The 12,751-nt window shown below is 47.0% G+C and overlaps 1 protein-coding gene across 3 annotated transcripts; it reads left to right on the top strand.

Annotated features, from left to right (window-relative positions):
* The first annotated feature begins 6 nt into the window (after positions 1 to 6).
* Positions 7 to 12,720, top strand: VWA7 (von Willebrand factor A domain containing 7). 3 transcript variants are annotated; one of them, XM_056817893.1, is made up of 17 exons: positions 7 to 515; positions 1,040 to 1,288; positions 2,464 to 2,745; positions 3,063 to 3,159; positions 3,598 to 3,708; positions 4,186 to 4,381; positions 4,502 to 4,671; positions 5,389 to 5,501; positions 5,740 to 5,856; positions 7,613 to 7,789; positions 9,356 to 9,488; positions 9,669 to 9,821; positions 10,146 to 10,238; positions 10,348 to 10,637; positions 10,923 to 11,062; positions 11,682 to 11,862; positions 12,028 to 12,720. In XM_056817893.1, exons 2-17 carry the CDS (start codon positions 1,055 to 1,057, stop codon positions 12,202 to 12,204), a joined length of 2,664 nt encoding a protein of 887 aa, XP_056673871.1. In that variant the 5' UTR covers positions 7 to 515; positions 1,040 to 1,054; the 3' UTR covers positions 12,205 to 12,720. The 3 variants fall into 3 exon arrangements, with proteins under 3 accessions (XP_056673871.1, XP_056673873.1, XP_056673872.1); XM_056817895.1 differs by lacking the exons at positions 10,923 to 11,062; positions 12,028 to 12,720 and having other exon boundaries at positions 11,682 to 11,814; XM_056817894.1 differs by lacking the exons at positions 4,186 to 4,381; positions 4,502 to 4,671 and having other exon boundaries at positions 11 to 515.
* The last annotated feature ends 31 nt before the right edge of the window (positions 12,721 to 12,751 follow it).

The following is a 12,751-nucleotide window of genomic DNA, read 5'->3' as shown; positions in this document are numbered from 1 at the left end:
TCTTTGTGTAATGAGGAATGAGGTCCCCGGAGGGAGCAGGGAGCAGATACCTAATTCCCTGAAGCAGGAGGGATGCTGCCTACAGCCTGATGGCTGGAGGAGCTCCTGGGGAACCGGATGCTTTTGTCCCTGAAGGATAATGAGGGCGGGGCCAGGTGGTGTCTCCTCTAGAGGCTGAGGAGCAGAAGTCTGGGTCACCCGAGGGGGAGGGGAGTGAAGCTGGTACAACTTGGTCCAGGCCTGGCCAGGCTCCAGTCCTGACTCGTGCTCTTTGGGCTCAATTCATCTCTGCACTGCAGCAGGGTGGGTCCAGGAGGGGCAGCTCCCATCTGGGCTTCCTTCGATTTGGGGAGCAGTGCAATCGGGACTCTGGGCGCCTGGGCCTATGTCTGCTCCTTGATTTGCCCCACCCCCTCCCCGGGTTAAATATAACTCTGACCTAAAGTCCTGGACGGGTTTACCACTGCTTGCCTCTTGACCTGGGTTCCTGTCCTGGAGAAGACCCCAGGCACCAGGTAAGGCTGGGGGCCTGAGGAGAGACTTGGGGTGGGGGCAGGGGGCTGGGGTCCTTGAGAGTGGAAAATGGAGGAAGGCAGCACCTGGGAGGGTGAGGTCCGGCATCTGGCCCCTTCCGGGAAAGGGACCCAGAGAGCAGACCCTGGGATTGTCGAGTCCCTGGGAGGAAGGAAAGGAAAGCCTAGACGCCTGTGTCCCAGAGGAGCAGAGAGCTCCTAGGAGGCCAGTTCCCCGAAGGTGTGTTTGTCCAAGCTATCCAGTCTGTTTCCCGATAATCCTGTGGTTGTCCTGGTGACCAGGCAGAGGAGTCAAACTGGGGTAGATAAATGAGGTGAGAGGGGAGGGGGGGAAGCAGGTGCCCAGGAGACAGAAACAGACCTAGAGCTGGCCATAGAGGAAAGAGCTTCTTCAGCCTGGCTTTCTGCTCCAACTGTCCCTTTCCTCAGGAATTTGGGCATTTGGTGCTGGACCCCACAGACACACCTCATCCCGTGTCTTTGTCCCCTACCCTGACCTCCCCCAGGTCCATGTCTCAGCCATGGTCCCTGTCAAAGTGCCTTGCCCCTGCCTGGGCTCCATACTCCTACTCTTGCTGTTACCATGGCTTCCCCCAGCATCTGGCTTCTTCCCCAACATCTGGAGCCTGGTGGCCGCCCCCAGTTCCATCACTCACCAGGACCTGACGGAGGAAGCTGCTCTCAATGTCACCCTGCAGCTCTTCTTGGAAAGGCCACCCCCTGGCAGGAATCCTCTCCGCCTGGAGGACTTCCAGGTAAGTCTCCATTTGTTCCCATTTGCAGCAGAACCCTCAGTTCCTTTCAACAAACATTTATGGGGGGGGGAGGGGAAGCATCCCCACTAAATGGAAACAATACAAAATTTAGAGTCTGGACCTGAATTCAAATCCCCTCCTGGCCAACTGTGTGACTTTTGCATTTTTTGAATGCAAAAGGTCAATGTTGGATACCAGATCAAGATTCAGAGGAAGAAAAGGATATTGATGCTTTTCTCTGAGAACTAAGATTAAAACGTGTTCCTCTTTACAGTGAATGAGGTCAAAATAGAAAGGCTGTAGCTTCGTGCATTTGGTTGAATAATTTTGCAGTTGTATTTTAAGGGGAAAAATATGAATCCTACTTTTTCAACACTTGCAAAATTTGGTCTGTTCTGAATTTTTACAGAAAAGGATTAACTAAACAGATGTATGCTATGTATATAATAAATTTTCTGAATGATTTGAACTAAAAAAAAAAAGCCACATATGAGATGACATCTAATATCTATTTCCTGCTCTAAATATCTGATCATATTCTTGAGCCCCAAAGTTTTCAATGTATTAGGTTGGGGGTGGGGAACCATACCCCACCACACATAGCAGCACTGGCCTCCTTAAACAGAGACTGGGCATTTTCACTGGCTCTCCCCTAAAGCTGGAATTTTCTTCCTCTTCATCTCTACCTCTTGATATCTCTGGCTTCCTTTACATTCTAGCTAAAATCTCACCCTCTACAAGAAAGCCTTTCCCCATCTCTTCATTCTATTGCCTTCCCTTTTATCATGAATATAGCTTCTTTGTATACAGCTCTTTGCATGCATAGTGTGTCCCCCACTAGATTGTGAGCACCTGGAGGGCAGAGGCAATTTTTGCCTTTTTACTTAGCACAGTGCCTGGCACATAGTAGGAGTTTAATAAATGTATACTGACTGACTGACCACATAAAGATAAAATAAGCCCTACCCTCAAAGAGTACTCAGGAAGACAAAGAGAAGTAAACTAAAGGTAATTTGAGAAGCCCTGATTTCTAGGAAATAGCCTTCCTGTTTTCATGGTTTAGAACAGAGCTCTGTCTATACATTATTTGTTTAGAATGCTTGTCACACCCTCTTGTGCTCTACAGTGGGGTTCTTTCTAGATCCGCAAACCCCAGATACTTTCCTTCTTTTCAGGGTCGGACACTGCTGGCTGATGACCTCTTTGCTGCTTACTTTGGGCTTGGGACCCTATCTCGACGCTTCAGGGCAGCCCTGGGTGAGGTGGCTCGTGCAAATGCAGCCCAGGACTTCCTCTCAGTGACTAAGCATGACCCGGAGATGCACTTTGATTCAGAACAGCTGGTTGGGAGTCGGGCCCACCTTGTGGGGAGCCTTCGTCAAGCTCTCAGTGCTGCCAGTGCCCTGGAATACCCTCTGGCCCGCAAACACCTAGGAGCCATGCTGCATGCCTTGCAGGTAGGCTGGAGACCAAGGAAGAGAAAGATTATGCTAGAAATTAATATGAGTGAAGAGAAACTCAGAATGAGGGAGAGAGTTGAGGCCTCTTCCTATATCCCCTTATCCAAGATGGTGGCACTTCCCAAGAGAGGTTTATCATCAGAGGAATTGGAAAATTGAAAGTCACTGATGAGATTGGTTGGGAATTGTCCCTGTGGCATACTCATGGCCAACAGGAGCAATAAGATGGGGCAGGAGATGGATCGAGAGGAAGGACAGAATTTAAAATCAGGGGAGAAGGAAATGGGCCACAATTGACTTCTTTCTACCACCAGGATTTCTACAGTCATAGCAACTGGGTGGAGCTGGGAGAACAGCAGCCCCACCCTGATCTCCTGTGGCCTGGACGGAAGCTCAAGAATTTGGCACAGGGTATGGGTACAAGCCATACCACCTGGACTGGGGTAGTAAGTCTCGAGAGTCACTTTGGTTAACTTGACTACCTGGCAAACGTCTCTCATCACTGAGACTCAGAGAAAGGAGACTTGACTTGTTTGAAGTCACCAGTCTTTCCATCCCACCATGTTGCCTCTCACTTATGTCTCTTTCTGTTTCTTTGAGGGTTGGGAGACCAAGGGGAGAGGAGAAATTACCTTGAATCCCATCCCCAGGTTCATCTCTTGCCCAGCCAATAAGAATATGGAGGCACCAATTAAGCTTCCCGTCAGTTGTTTTTTTTTTCCTTTTCTTGGAAAGTGGGAGAGAGGAGACTAGACAAATAGGGGAAGGGCAAAAATATTGGGGACCTAAGGAGTTCATTCTGTCCCATCACCACTCACCCTCCCCACTATGGCAAACCTTTCTTCTTAGTTGGGGACTCGATGTGTTCTGACTGTGAAAAGCTGAGCTGCCCTGGAAATTTGCTGGGTTCCATGTTCCTCACTTCTGGCTATTTTGGGACAGAGCCCCCCAAACCTCCAGGTATAACTACCCAAAGGGGCCCCATTTTCTCCAAAGACTCACTTCCTATTACTAGCCTCAGTAAGGTGCCACTTTCTCTGTAAACATTAGAAGGAGAATTTTAGAGTTGCCATGGGGGAAGGTGGGTGACTGATGAATGAAAATAAAAGGGATGGAGAGTGCAGAGGGGTGACAGTCCCCTTCCTGCTCTGGCTTCTCAAAATCATGCAGCATCTTCCTGGGAGTAGCTTTTTATTGCTCACAATGTTGATGAGGTAGAGTAGGGTGATGAGGGGATGCCTCAGGATTACTGGAGTGATACCAATCCTCTCACGTCTTGTTTGGACTCCACAAAAGGGCTGTACTAATAAAATAATAAAATTCCTGACCCCTGAGGAGTTTGAAGTAGGGCTAGATGCAGGGAATGGGCTTCCTTCTCCAAAGGCTTTGATGTTCCCAACCTTATCTTTATCTCTCTGACCTTTTCCCTCAATTTAGGGAAATGTAGCCACGGGGGTCATTTTGACCAGAGCAGCCATGATCCCCCTCGAGGGGGCATCAATAAGGATAGCACTTCTCCAGCTTTCTCACCCCACCATGATTTGCACCCCCAAGCAGCTCAGCTTGCTCTCCAGGCCTCTATCCAGGCTCTGAACCTTCTCCGGGGCCGCCTAGGGGATTCTGGGTTTTCCAGGTGAGCAGCATTGGGGTGTGGGGAGGTGACTTGAATATCTGAGTCATCTTGGGAGGTGAGAGCTGTCAAGGGGGAGGGTCAGAGGACTAGAACCCTCATTGGGGCCTCCTCACCCTCCAGGCTCATGCAAATCTCCCCAGCCTCCAGCCTGAGCTTTGTCCTGGACACTACAGGCAGTATGGGGGAAGAAATTAATGCAGCCAAAATACAGGCTCGGAGAATCATTGATCAACGTCGTGGTGGCCCCATGGAGCCTACCCACTACATTCTTGTGCCTTTCCATGATCCTGGTAACAGTGGCCCCAGGGCAGAGGGCAGGGATCCTGGGTTATACCTCCACCTCCCATTTTTTTGCTTCTAAAATAGCAGCCCTTTCTGTGGCAGCCCAAGAGTAGTGAGTACTCTTCCCCTTCTTTCCAAAATGGCAGCATATCCTTAGGAGAGTGAGCACCTAGATGGTATGAGGCCAGCAGGGACTTGTCTTGGGAGAGGAGAAGGGGATTAAATGACAACCAATCATTTCCAGTTTGCTCAGTTTGGGGAACTGGAGTGGAATCTGCTGTGGAGCGTTGGCAGATTTCTGAGGGGTAGCAGCGGTCATCAGCTCCTCCCCATTACAGTTCTCTATTGGGACTCTGAGAGAGCTAGTCCCGTTCCACCAACAACTTGTGACCCCAGACAAATAAATGATCCAATTCCCCAAATCATATTTTGGTTATTTGTAAAATAAAGGTGATGATAGCTACCCAGTCTCCCTCCTGGAATTGTCATATGAAGATTAAATGAGATACAAGTTCTTTGAGGAGTATAAAGCACTACATATATTTGAGATGTTAGTGCTAACATGATTTCAAAATGGTAGCATTTTCCAATTTGTATTTTCTCCTCATTCCAGGCACAAAGAGGGCTTTTTAGTTGAGGATAAGGAATTACTGTGAAAATATTTAAATAGGGTTGGGACAGCTGCCTTCCTTCACTTACTTCATCCTCCCTCCTCTTCTTTTCAGGATTTGGGCCTGTCTTTAAGACCAGTGACTCTGATGCCTTCTGGAAACAGATTAATGAGATCCATGCTCTGGGGGGTGGAGATGAGCCTGAGATGTGTCTGTCAGCCCTGGAGGTCCTTCCCTCTTTAAGTTTCTCCCACTCCTGCCTCCTCCTTCCTCTCCATCCTTATCCTTAAAGCTCTCCTTCCTTCTTCTCTCCTCCTTCTCCACCTTGGGAACAAGAATCCTTCTCTATTAACTCAGTCCTTTGTTCTTTGCTTAGTGATTTGCTTCTTCCTTGGGTGGAAAGGGTTCTAGCTTTTCTCTCCTACTCGATTTTTAATTCTTTGCTCTCCCTCTTCCCCATCCCAGCTGGCCCTGCTCCACACACCCCAGTTCTCAGACATCTTTGTCTTCACTGATGCCTCCCCCAAGGATGCCTATCTCACCAATCGTGTAGAGGCCCTGAGCCAGAAGCAACACTGCAGGGTAGGTACCCCCTAAGCAATGAGAGACCCCATGTTAATAACCCACTTGGGGAAATGAGACTGGCAGGAGACTTAGAAACAGCAAAAAATATCAAGAAGTATGTTTGCCTTCTTTTTTTTAATCCTTACTTTCTGTCTTAGACTAGATATTAGACTAGATTTAGACTCAGACTATCTGAGGCAGAAGAGCACTAAGGATTCAACAGTGGGAATTAAGTGACTTGCCCAAGGTCATACTACTAAGGAAGTATCTGAGGCCAGATTGGAACCCAGGACTTTCCAACTTGGAGCCTGGCTTTCTATCCACTGAGCCACCCAGATGCCCCTGAAGCATATACTCTTAACATGTACTAAAGACTCATCCTATGCTACATCCTGTAACTAAACTGTGAGAAACCCACCCTTGGCTCTACTACCTTGCCACTGACTGATGTGTCAACTTCTCTGAGGACCAGCTCTTCTCAGAAGCTGATACTAAAACTTCCCCTTTGCTCCTGGGCCTTTTACTTTTGTTACTGGATCCCAAATATACTTGAGCTTCCTTGGCTTTGGGGGTTCAGAAATCTCTTCTACTCAAACTGAAATGGCCTTTTCTATTCTTCCATGACCCTGATTGTGACATTAACTCTCTTTCTGATATCTATTCCCTTTCCCTCTTTCACCCCACCTCAAGCTCCAGAGTCTGTTTTCCAGAGTTTCTTTCCCAGGGAAAAGCAGCCATATAAATTCAGAAGTTATATCCCAAGGAAATATAATTTAAAATAGCATTTAAAGAAAACCAACAAATTTGATGCTTTAAAATGCCGAAAAACCTTAATCTGTTCTATGAAGCCACAGTCCCCTGGATCTGCTTTAGAGTAGTGTGTTGGATATAAAGCTCACTAGACTTTTCTGCAGTCCTGGGCTAACACTTGGCCAATGGGGAAAGCTTCCTGATTCAATGACTGTTCATTGATGTTCCCCCCATCTTAATGAGTTATCCCTCCACTAGCTGGATATTTCTCCTTCCTCCAGCCAAGGGACGAAATAGAAAGAACCATCCCATACAATTAAAGTTCATTGCATTAATTTAAGAATAGAAAAATCAACCCCTCAGAAAGCACCCAAAGATAAGCCTTTCCCATCACGTAATCAGTGTGGGAAGCTGGAGAAAGTGTGAGGGTATGTGTGTGTGAAACTATGAAAACTGGGGGGAGTTTATGACAATAGAAGACATGGTCTATAGCCTTAAGGAACTTGGGAGATATTGTGCCTGGACCTTACCATAAAAATATACCAAGGGGGCAGCTGGGTAGCTCAGTGGATTGAGAGCCAGACCTAGAGACAGGAAGTCCTGGGTTCAAATCTGGTCTCAGATACTTCCCAGCTATGTGACTCTGGACAAGTCACTTGACCTCCCCCCCTCCCCCATTGCCTAGCTCTTACCTCTCTTGTGCCTTTGAACCAATACATAGTATTGATTCCAAGACAGAAGGTAAGGATTTAAAAAAAAAAGAAAAAAGAATACACCAAGAGAATTAAGCAACAACAATGCATGGTTTTAGAGCATGAGAGTTTCCAGTGCCATAAGGCTGAAGTCTCAAACTCCTCCTCAGCATCGCTGGCAGATGAAAAACTCTAGTAACAGGTCAACAGCGCAAGAGCCGTGATACCCTACCCTAGCTTAGGCGATAGTCTACAGGCTTTCCAGAGTTTGGGTCCATAGGAGCAAGCGCTCTAATGGTGTGCCTACTCACTTGATGCCTCTCTGAGCACAGGTGACGTTCTTGGTGACAGAGGACCCATCGAGGAGGGTTCGAAGAGAGGTCCTGTCCCCAAAGCGGTTTGAGCCTTATCGGGCAATAGCCGTGGCTTCAGGAGGAGAAGTCATTTTTACCAAGGACCAGTACATTCAGAGCGTGGCAAGTGTGGTCGGGGAGAGCATGATGGATATGGTGAGTAGCCTCAGAATACCGGACACAGGGAAATAGAGGCCTGATAACGCTTACAGGAAGTGAGAGTGAGGGAAACAAAATAAATCCTGTGTGAGGGGAGTATTGTTTCATGGTCTCCCTCCAGATCTCCCATTTCTTTTCATTATTAAAACATGTAAAAACATTAGATCCCCTCGAAAATACTGCCATTTAGAAGCTTGAAGACAAGAAAAAAAATATATTTTTTTAAATACCCTTACTTTCTGTCTTGGAGGAAATCCAGGGAAGTCTTAGCTACAGGAGGAGAGAAGCATGTGAGATACTCTTTTTTTTTTTTAAACCCTTACCTTCTGTCTTGGAATCAATACTGTCTATTGGCTCCAAAGCAGAAGAGTGGTAAGGGCTAGGCAAGGGGAGTTAAGTGACTTGCCCAGGGTCACACACACACACACACAAAGCTAGGAAGTGTCTGAGATCAGATTTGAACCCTGGATCTCCAATCTCTTAATCCACTGAGCCACCTAGCTGACCCCAGCTGTAAACCTCAAAATTTCTTAGACTTATAAATGTTGGAAATTTCACCATTGGGAAATTTCATACTTGAAAAATTTCCTATTGATAGTGGGAACTCTATTGGAATGTGAACCCCATTGGCATGAGAGTTTTCTCCTCCTCCCTTCTTAAGATTACTTTAGGACAGAAACCTTTTGCTGAACAATGGAAAGGACTTTGACCTATGCTTAAGCATAGAACAGGAATTTCTTTGAGTCATGATTGATTTTAGAATTGATACACTGGAGATACTTGGAATCAATCATGACTCAAAGAAATTCCTGTTCTATGCTTAAGCATAGGTCAAAGTCCTTTCCATTGTTCAGCAAAAGGTTTCTGTCCTAAAGTAATCTTAAGAAGGGAGGAGGAGGAATCTCCCATGCCAATGGGGTTCACATTCCAATAGAGTTCCCACTATCAATAGGAAATTTTTCAAGTATGAAATTTCCCAATGGTGAAATTTCCAACATTTATAAGTCTAAGAAATTTTGAGGTTTACACAGCAGAAAGACTTTATACAGAGCCATCTGGATTCTTCTAGAAGTTCCCAATTTCCACCCACCATAAAAATAACAACCATTTTGGTCTACCATCTCTTTTTTTTTTTACCCTTACCTTCTGTCTTGGAGTCAATACTGTGCATTGGTTTCAAGGCAAAAGAATGGTAAGGGCTAGGCAATGGGGGTCAAGTAACTTGCCCAGGGTCAAACAACTGGGAAGTGTCTTGAGGTCAGATTTGAACCCAGGACCTCCCATCTCTAGGCCTGGCTCTCCATCCACTGAGCCACCTAGCTGCCCCCTCTTCTATCTCTTGCTCAAGGGGTGTTCATTGAAAGTGAAGCCACTTTATAAGATTGGGGACAATCTAACCTCATAAATTCCTGTGCATCATCCCTCCCCTTTCTTCTTCATATCTCTTACTCCTCTTTTTGTGTCCTAGCGCCACCCCTTTCTTCATCTGTCACTCAGTCTCTCTGTTCTTCTCCCTCCCTGTTCTATGGATCCCTCTGGATGTTCCTCCCTCACCACCTCAAGGTGACATTAGCCCTGGTGCCTTCTGTCCTGCCCACCCAGAGGCCTCTCGTGTTCCATGTGGACAAGCTGCTTCACGGACTCATCATCCACCTCCATGGAGAGATAAGCGCCTTCAGGATATCAGGCCCCACGGGTACTCGTGGGGAAGGCAGAGGCGAGGCCTGGGAGATAAGTGGGTACAGACCTGGGTTGGAGAATGTCTTGACTCAGGGTGATAAAGAAAGGTTGGAAGGCCTTATTGCTTTCCCTTTATAGACAGAGGTTGTATTGTATATGAGATAGAAATAAATTGTCTCCTAACTGTGCCCTCCAGGTATTTCTCAGGATATCCATCAGGCTTGGGGGCCTCTGGGTCATATTCAAAGCTTTGGTCAGTTCTGGACAGTGAATCTAAATGACCCCCCTCAGGTAGGGGCCTGGGAGATAGCAATCACAGCGCAGGGGATACCTGGAGTAAGAGTGAAAGGTAAGGAAAAGGTTATGGGGAGGGGCTGCAGGAAACATGGGAGCCTCTGGAGATGATTGAAACAGTGGGTAAGAAGTAGGGGTCTGGGGCAGCTGGGTGGATCCGTGGATGAAGAGCCAGGCCTAGAGATGGGAGGTCCTGGGTTCAAATCTGGCCTCAGATACTTCCCAGCTGTGTGACCCTGGGCAAGTCACTTAACCCCCATTACCTAGCGTTTATCTCTCTTCTGCCTTGGAGCCAATACACAATTATTGATTTTAAGTCAGAAGGTAAAGACTTAAAAAAAAAAAAAAGAGTATCTCACATCCTTCTCTCCTCCTGTAGCTAAGACTTCCTTGGATTTCCTCTTCCATTTTGGGATTCCCATTGAGAATGGACCCCATCCTGGCCTTTATCCCCTAAGCCAACCAGTTGCAGGTGTGACATTTATTCTCCTCCTATTTCAGGCTTCAGAGACTCATTAAAACTAGAGTCATCTTCCTTTCTTCTCTCTTCACACCCCCTTCTGCTCTTGTTCCCACCCCAGGTCTCCATACCGTGCTTCTAGTCGAAGTGATAGGATTGGTTTCTGGCATTCCTAATGTGAATCTCTCTCATGTTATCCTTCGGGGAGACCAAGAGAATGAAGAGTTGGGCCACGTGGCCCTAGAGCCAACGGGGGCCCCTGAACGGGGAGTTTTCACTGCTCTCTTGGACCCCAAGCTTCTCCTCACCCAGAGACCTTTCTTCCTGCAGTTGATTGGCCAGGACGATAGGCAATCCAGGCTTCAGAGAGTAGCCCCTCAGCCTTGTTCTGTGGCCCCAGTCCTTCTCGAGGTGAGCTTTGGAGGGAAAGGAAGGAAGGAAGACAGAGGGAACTGCCACTTTTCATCCTCGTTTCCTAGAGTGGTGTCTTGCCCATAGGAGACGATGAATAAGCGCTTGTGAATTGAACGGGGTAACTTCCCTTTCTGGATGATCTCTCATCTCTGAAAGGAGAGGATCGGACTTGATTTCTAACGTCCTGTCCAGCTCTAGTGATGAATTTATGAACTGAATTTTTGGAGGAGGGGAAGATGTGGATCCATCCATAACCCAGCCCTGCTCCCTTCCCTTCTCCAGCTCAGTGGTCCTTCTGACCCTCTTAGCCCAGGCCACCAGGCTCTGCTCAGCCTCCACATCGCTAGCTTCTCAGGACCCTGGGAACTCATCATCACAGCTTCTGTCAGCCCCAACTTCCCCTTCACCTCCAACCTTTCTAGGTAACTATCTGCCCCCGAAGAGTTAGCCCTACACATCACTCCCTGACTCTGGTCTGCTCATTGGGCCACAGAGCCCTCCCATCTGAGCTTCCATCTCTCTGTTTGGGTTGCTTTTATTAAGGAACCCCCAGAATCTCTCTGTCTCTCTCTGTCTCTCTCTCTCTCCCCCCCCTCTCTATTTTCTTTTTTTTAATTATTATTACATTTTCCATTTTTCACAATTATTTTCTGATATTTTGTGATTCAGATTCTCTCCCTCCCTCCCTCCCTTCCTTCCTTCTTTTCCCTCCTTCAGGGGCCAAATAGTAAGATATAGATTATCCCAGTGCTTTCATGCAAAATGTATTTCCATATTCCCTAGGATTTCTTTAAAAGAGCAATGAGCAGGGCAGCTAGGTGGCCCAAGGCATAGAGAGCCAGGTCTGGAGTTGGGAAGACTTGGGTTCAAATTTGACCTCAGATATTTCCTAGCTGGGTGACCCTGGGCAAATCACTTAACCCCATTTGCTGAGCCCTCAATTTCCGGTCTTAACGTTGTTACTAAAACAGAAAGATAAGGAAGGGTTAAAAAAAAACAGACAAACAAGGACCAATGAACAAAACACTTCTAATTTTACAGGGTTAACATGGGGCAGAATGAGTCAGCCTGGGGCCAATTGTGGCTACAGGTTCCGGTCTCAGCCACACTGGACTCCTTAGTGACAGTGACAGTGACAGCAGAAGCTGAGGCCAACAATCCGGCTCCCCAGGCACGGGCACATGCTTTCCTCCAGCTCTTGGTGCAGGCTCCCTCCCAACCGGTGAGACCTACCAGCCCTTTGGATGGTTTGAAGCCACAAAGCAACCACAAAGGATTAGATTTCAGCTTTGAGTGAATGGGAAGGAAGCTCAGTTCCATTCTGACTTTTTCACCCTATCCGTTTCCTTCTGTCCTGCCTATTTTCTCCTCTTTTCTTTCTTTCCAGGAGCAGCTGGATGACCCTGGCCCTTCCTCCAGGCCAACTCAGAATATCTCCAGGTCAAACCTGTATAGCTCCACTCTGGGGCCCCAAAGGGGTGGGAGCGAGGGAAGCATGGCAGCTGGCCTTTGGTGGGGGCCAGTGATCGTGCTGCTGCTGGTGTTTGGCATAGCTGCCTGGTGATACCTTCCTGCCCACACCCCCAGGCATGGTACTGGGAAGGGAAGGGAGGCTCCATCCGTGACTCTGTTAGTGAGGAGGGGGCCTAAACCATTCCTCTCCTCTACCTCTCAGAGGTGGGAGTTTCTCCTTCAAATTGTAGCATTCACTTGGTTTCTTTTCAGGTGAGAGTTGGGCAGGAAGGGGTAACCAGAGTGAAGAAAGATTTTCCCCATAATGCACTATTTTTCCCTCCCTGCTGCAACCTTTTTTGGGGAAACAATCCAAAGACTTATTTTTGGAGAAAATTACTGTAGTGTTGTTACCTTATTCTATCTTCTCTTTCTCTCTAACCCTTATCTTCTTTCTAACCCAGGGACTGTTTGTTATGGAAGTTTTAATTTGGGGCCTGAATTGGTTTCTGTTTTATTTTTTGTAGGAAAAAATGACAGGATATTAATAATTTAAAATAATTATATAAAATAAATTAATTTAATTTTAATTAATAATTTAAATAAATAAATGATCTAAACTCAATAAGTAATATTGCTTTCTTTGGGGATGGTGGGTA

Source organism: Monodelphis domestica, chromosome 2 (genome assembly GCF_027887165.1).
Source record: "Monodelphis domestica isolate mMonDom1 chromosome 2, mMonDom1.pri, whole genome shotgun sequence".
Lineage (NCBI taxonomy): Eukaryota > Metazoa > Chordata > Mammalia > Didelphimorphia > Didelphidae > Monodelphis > Monodelphis domestica.
The sequence above is the reverse complement of the archived record's forward strand: the minus strand, read 5'-3'. Positions and strand labels throughout refer to the sequence as shown.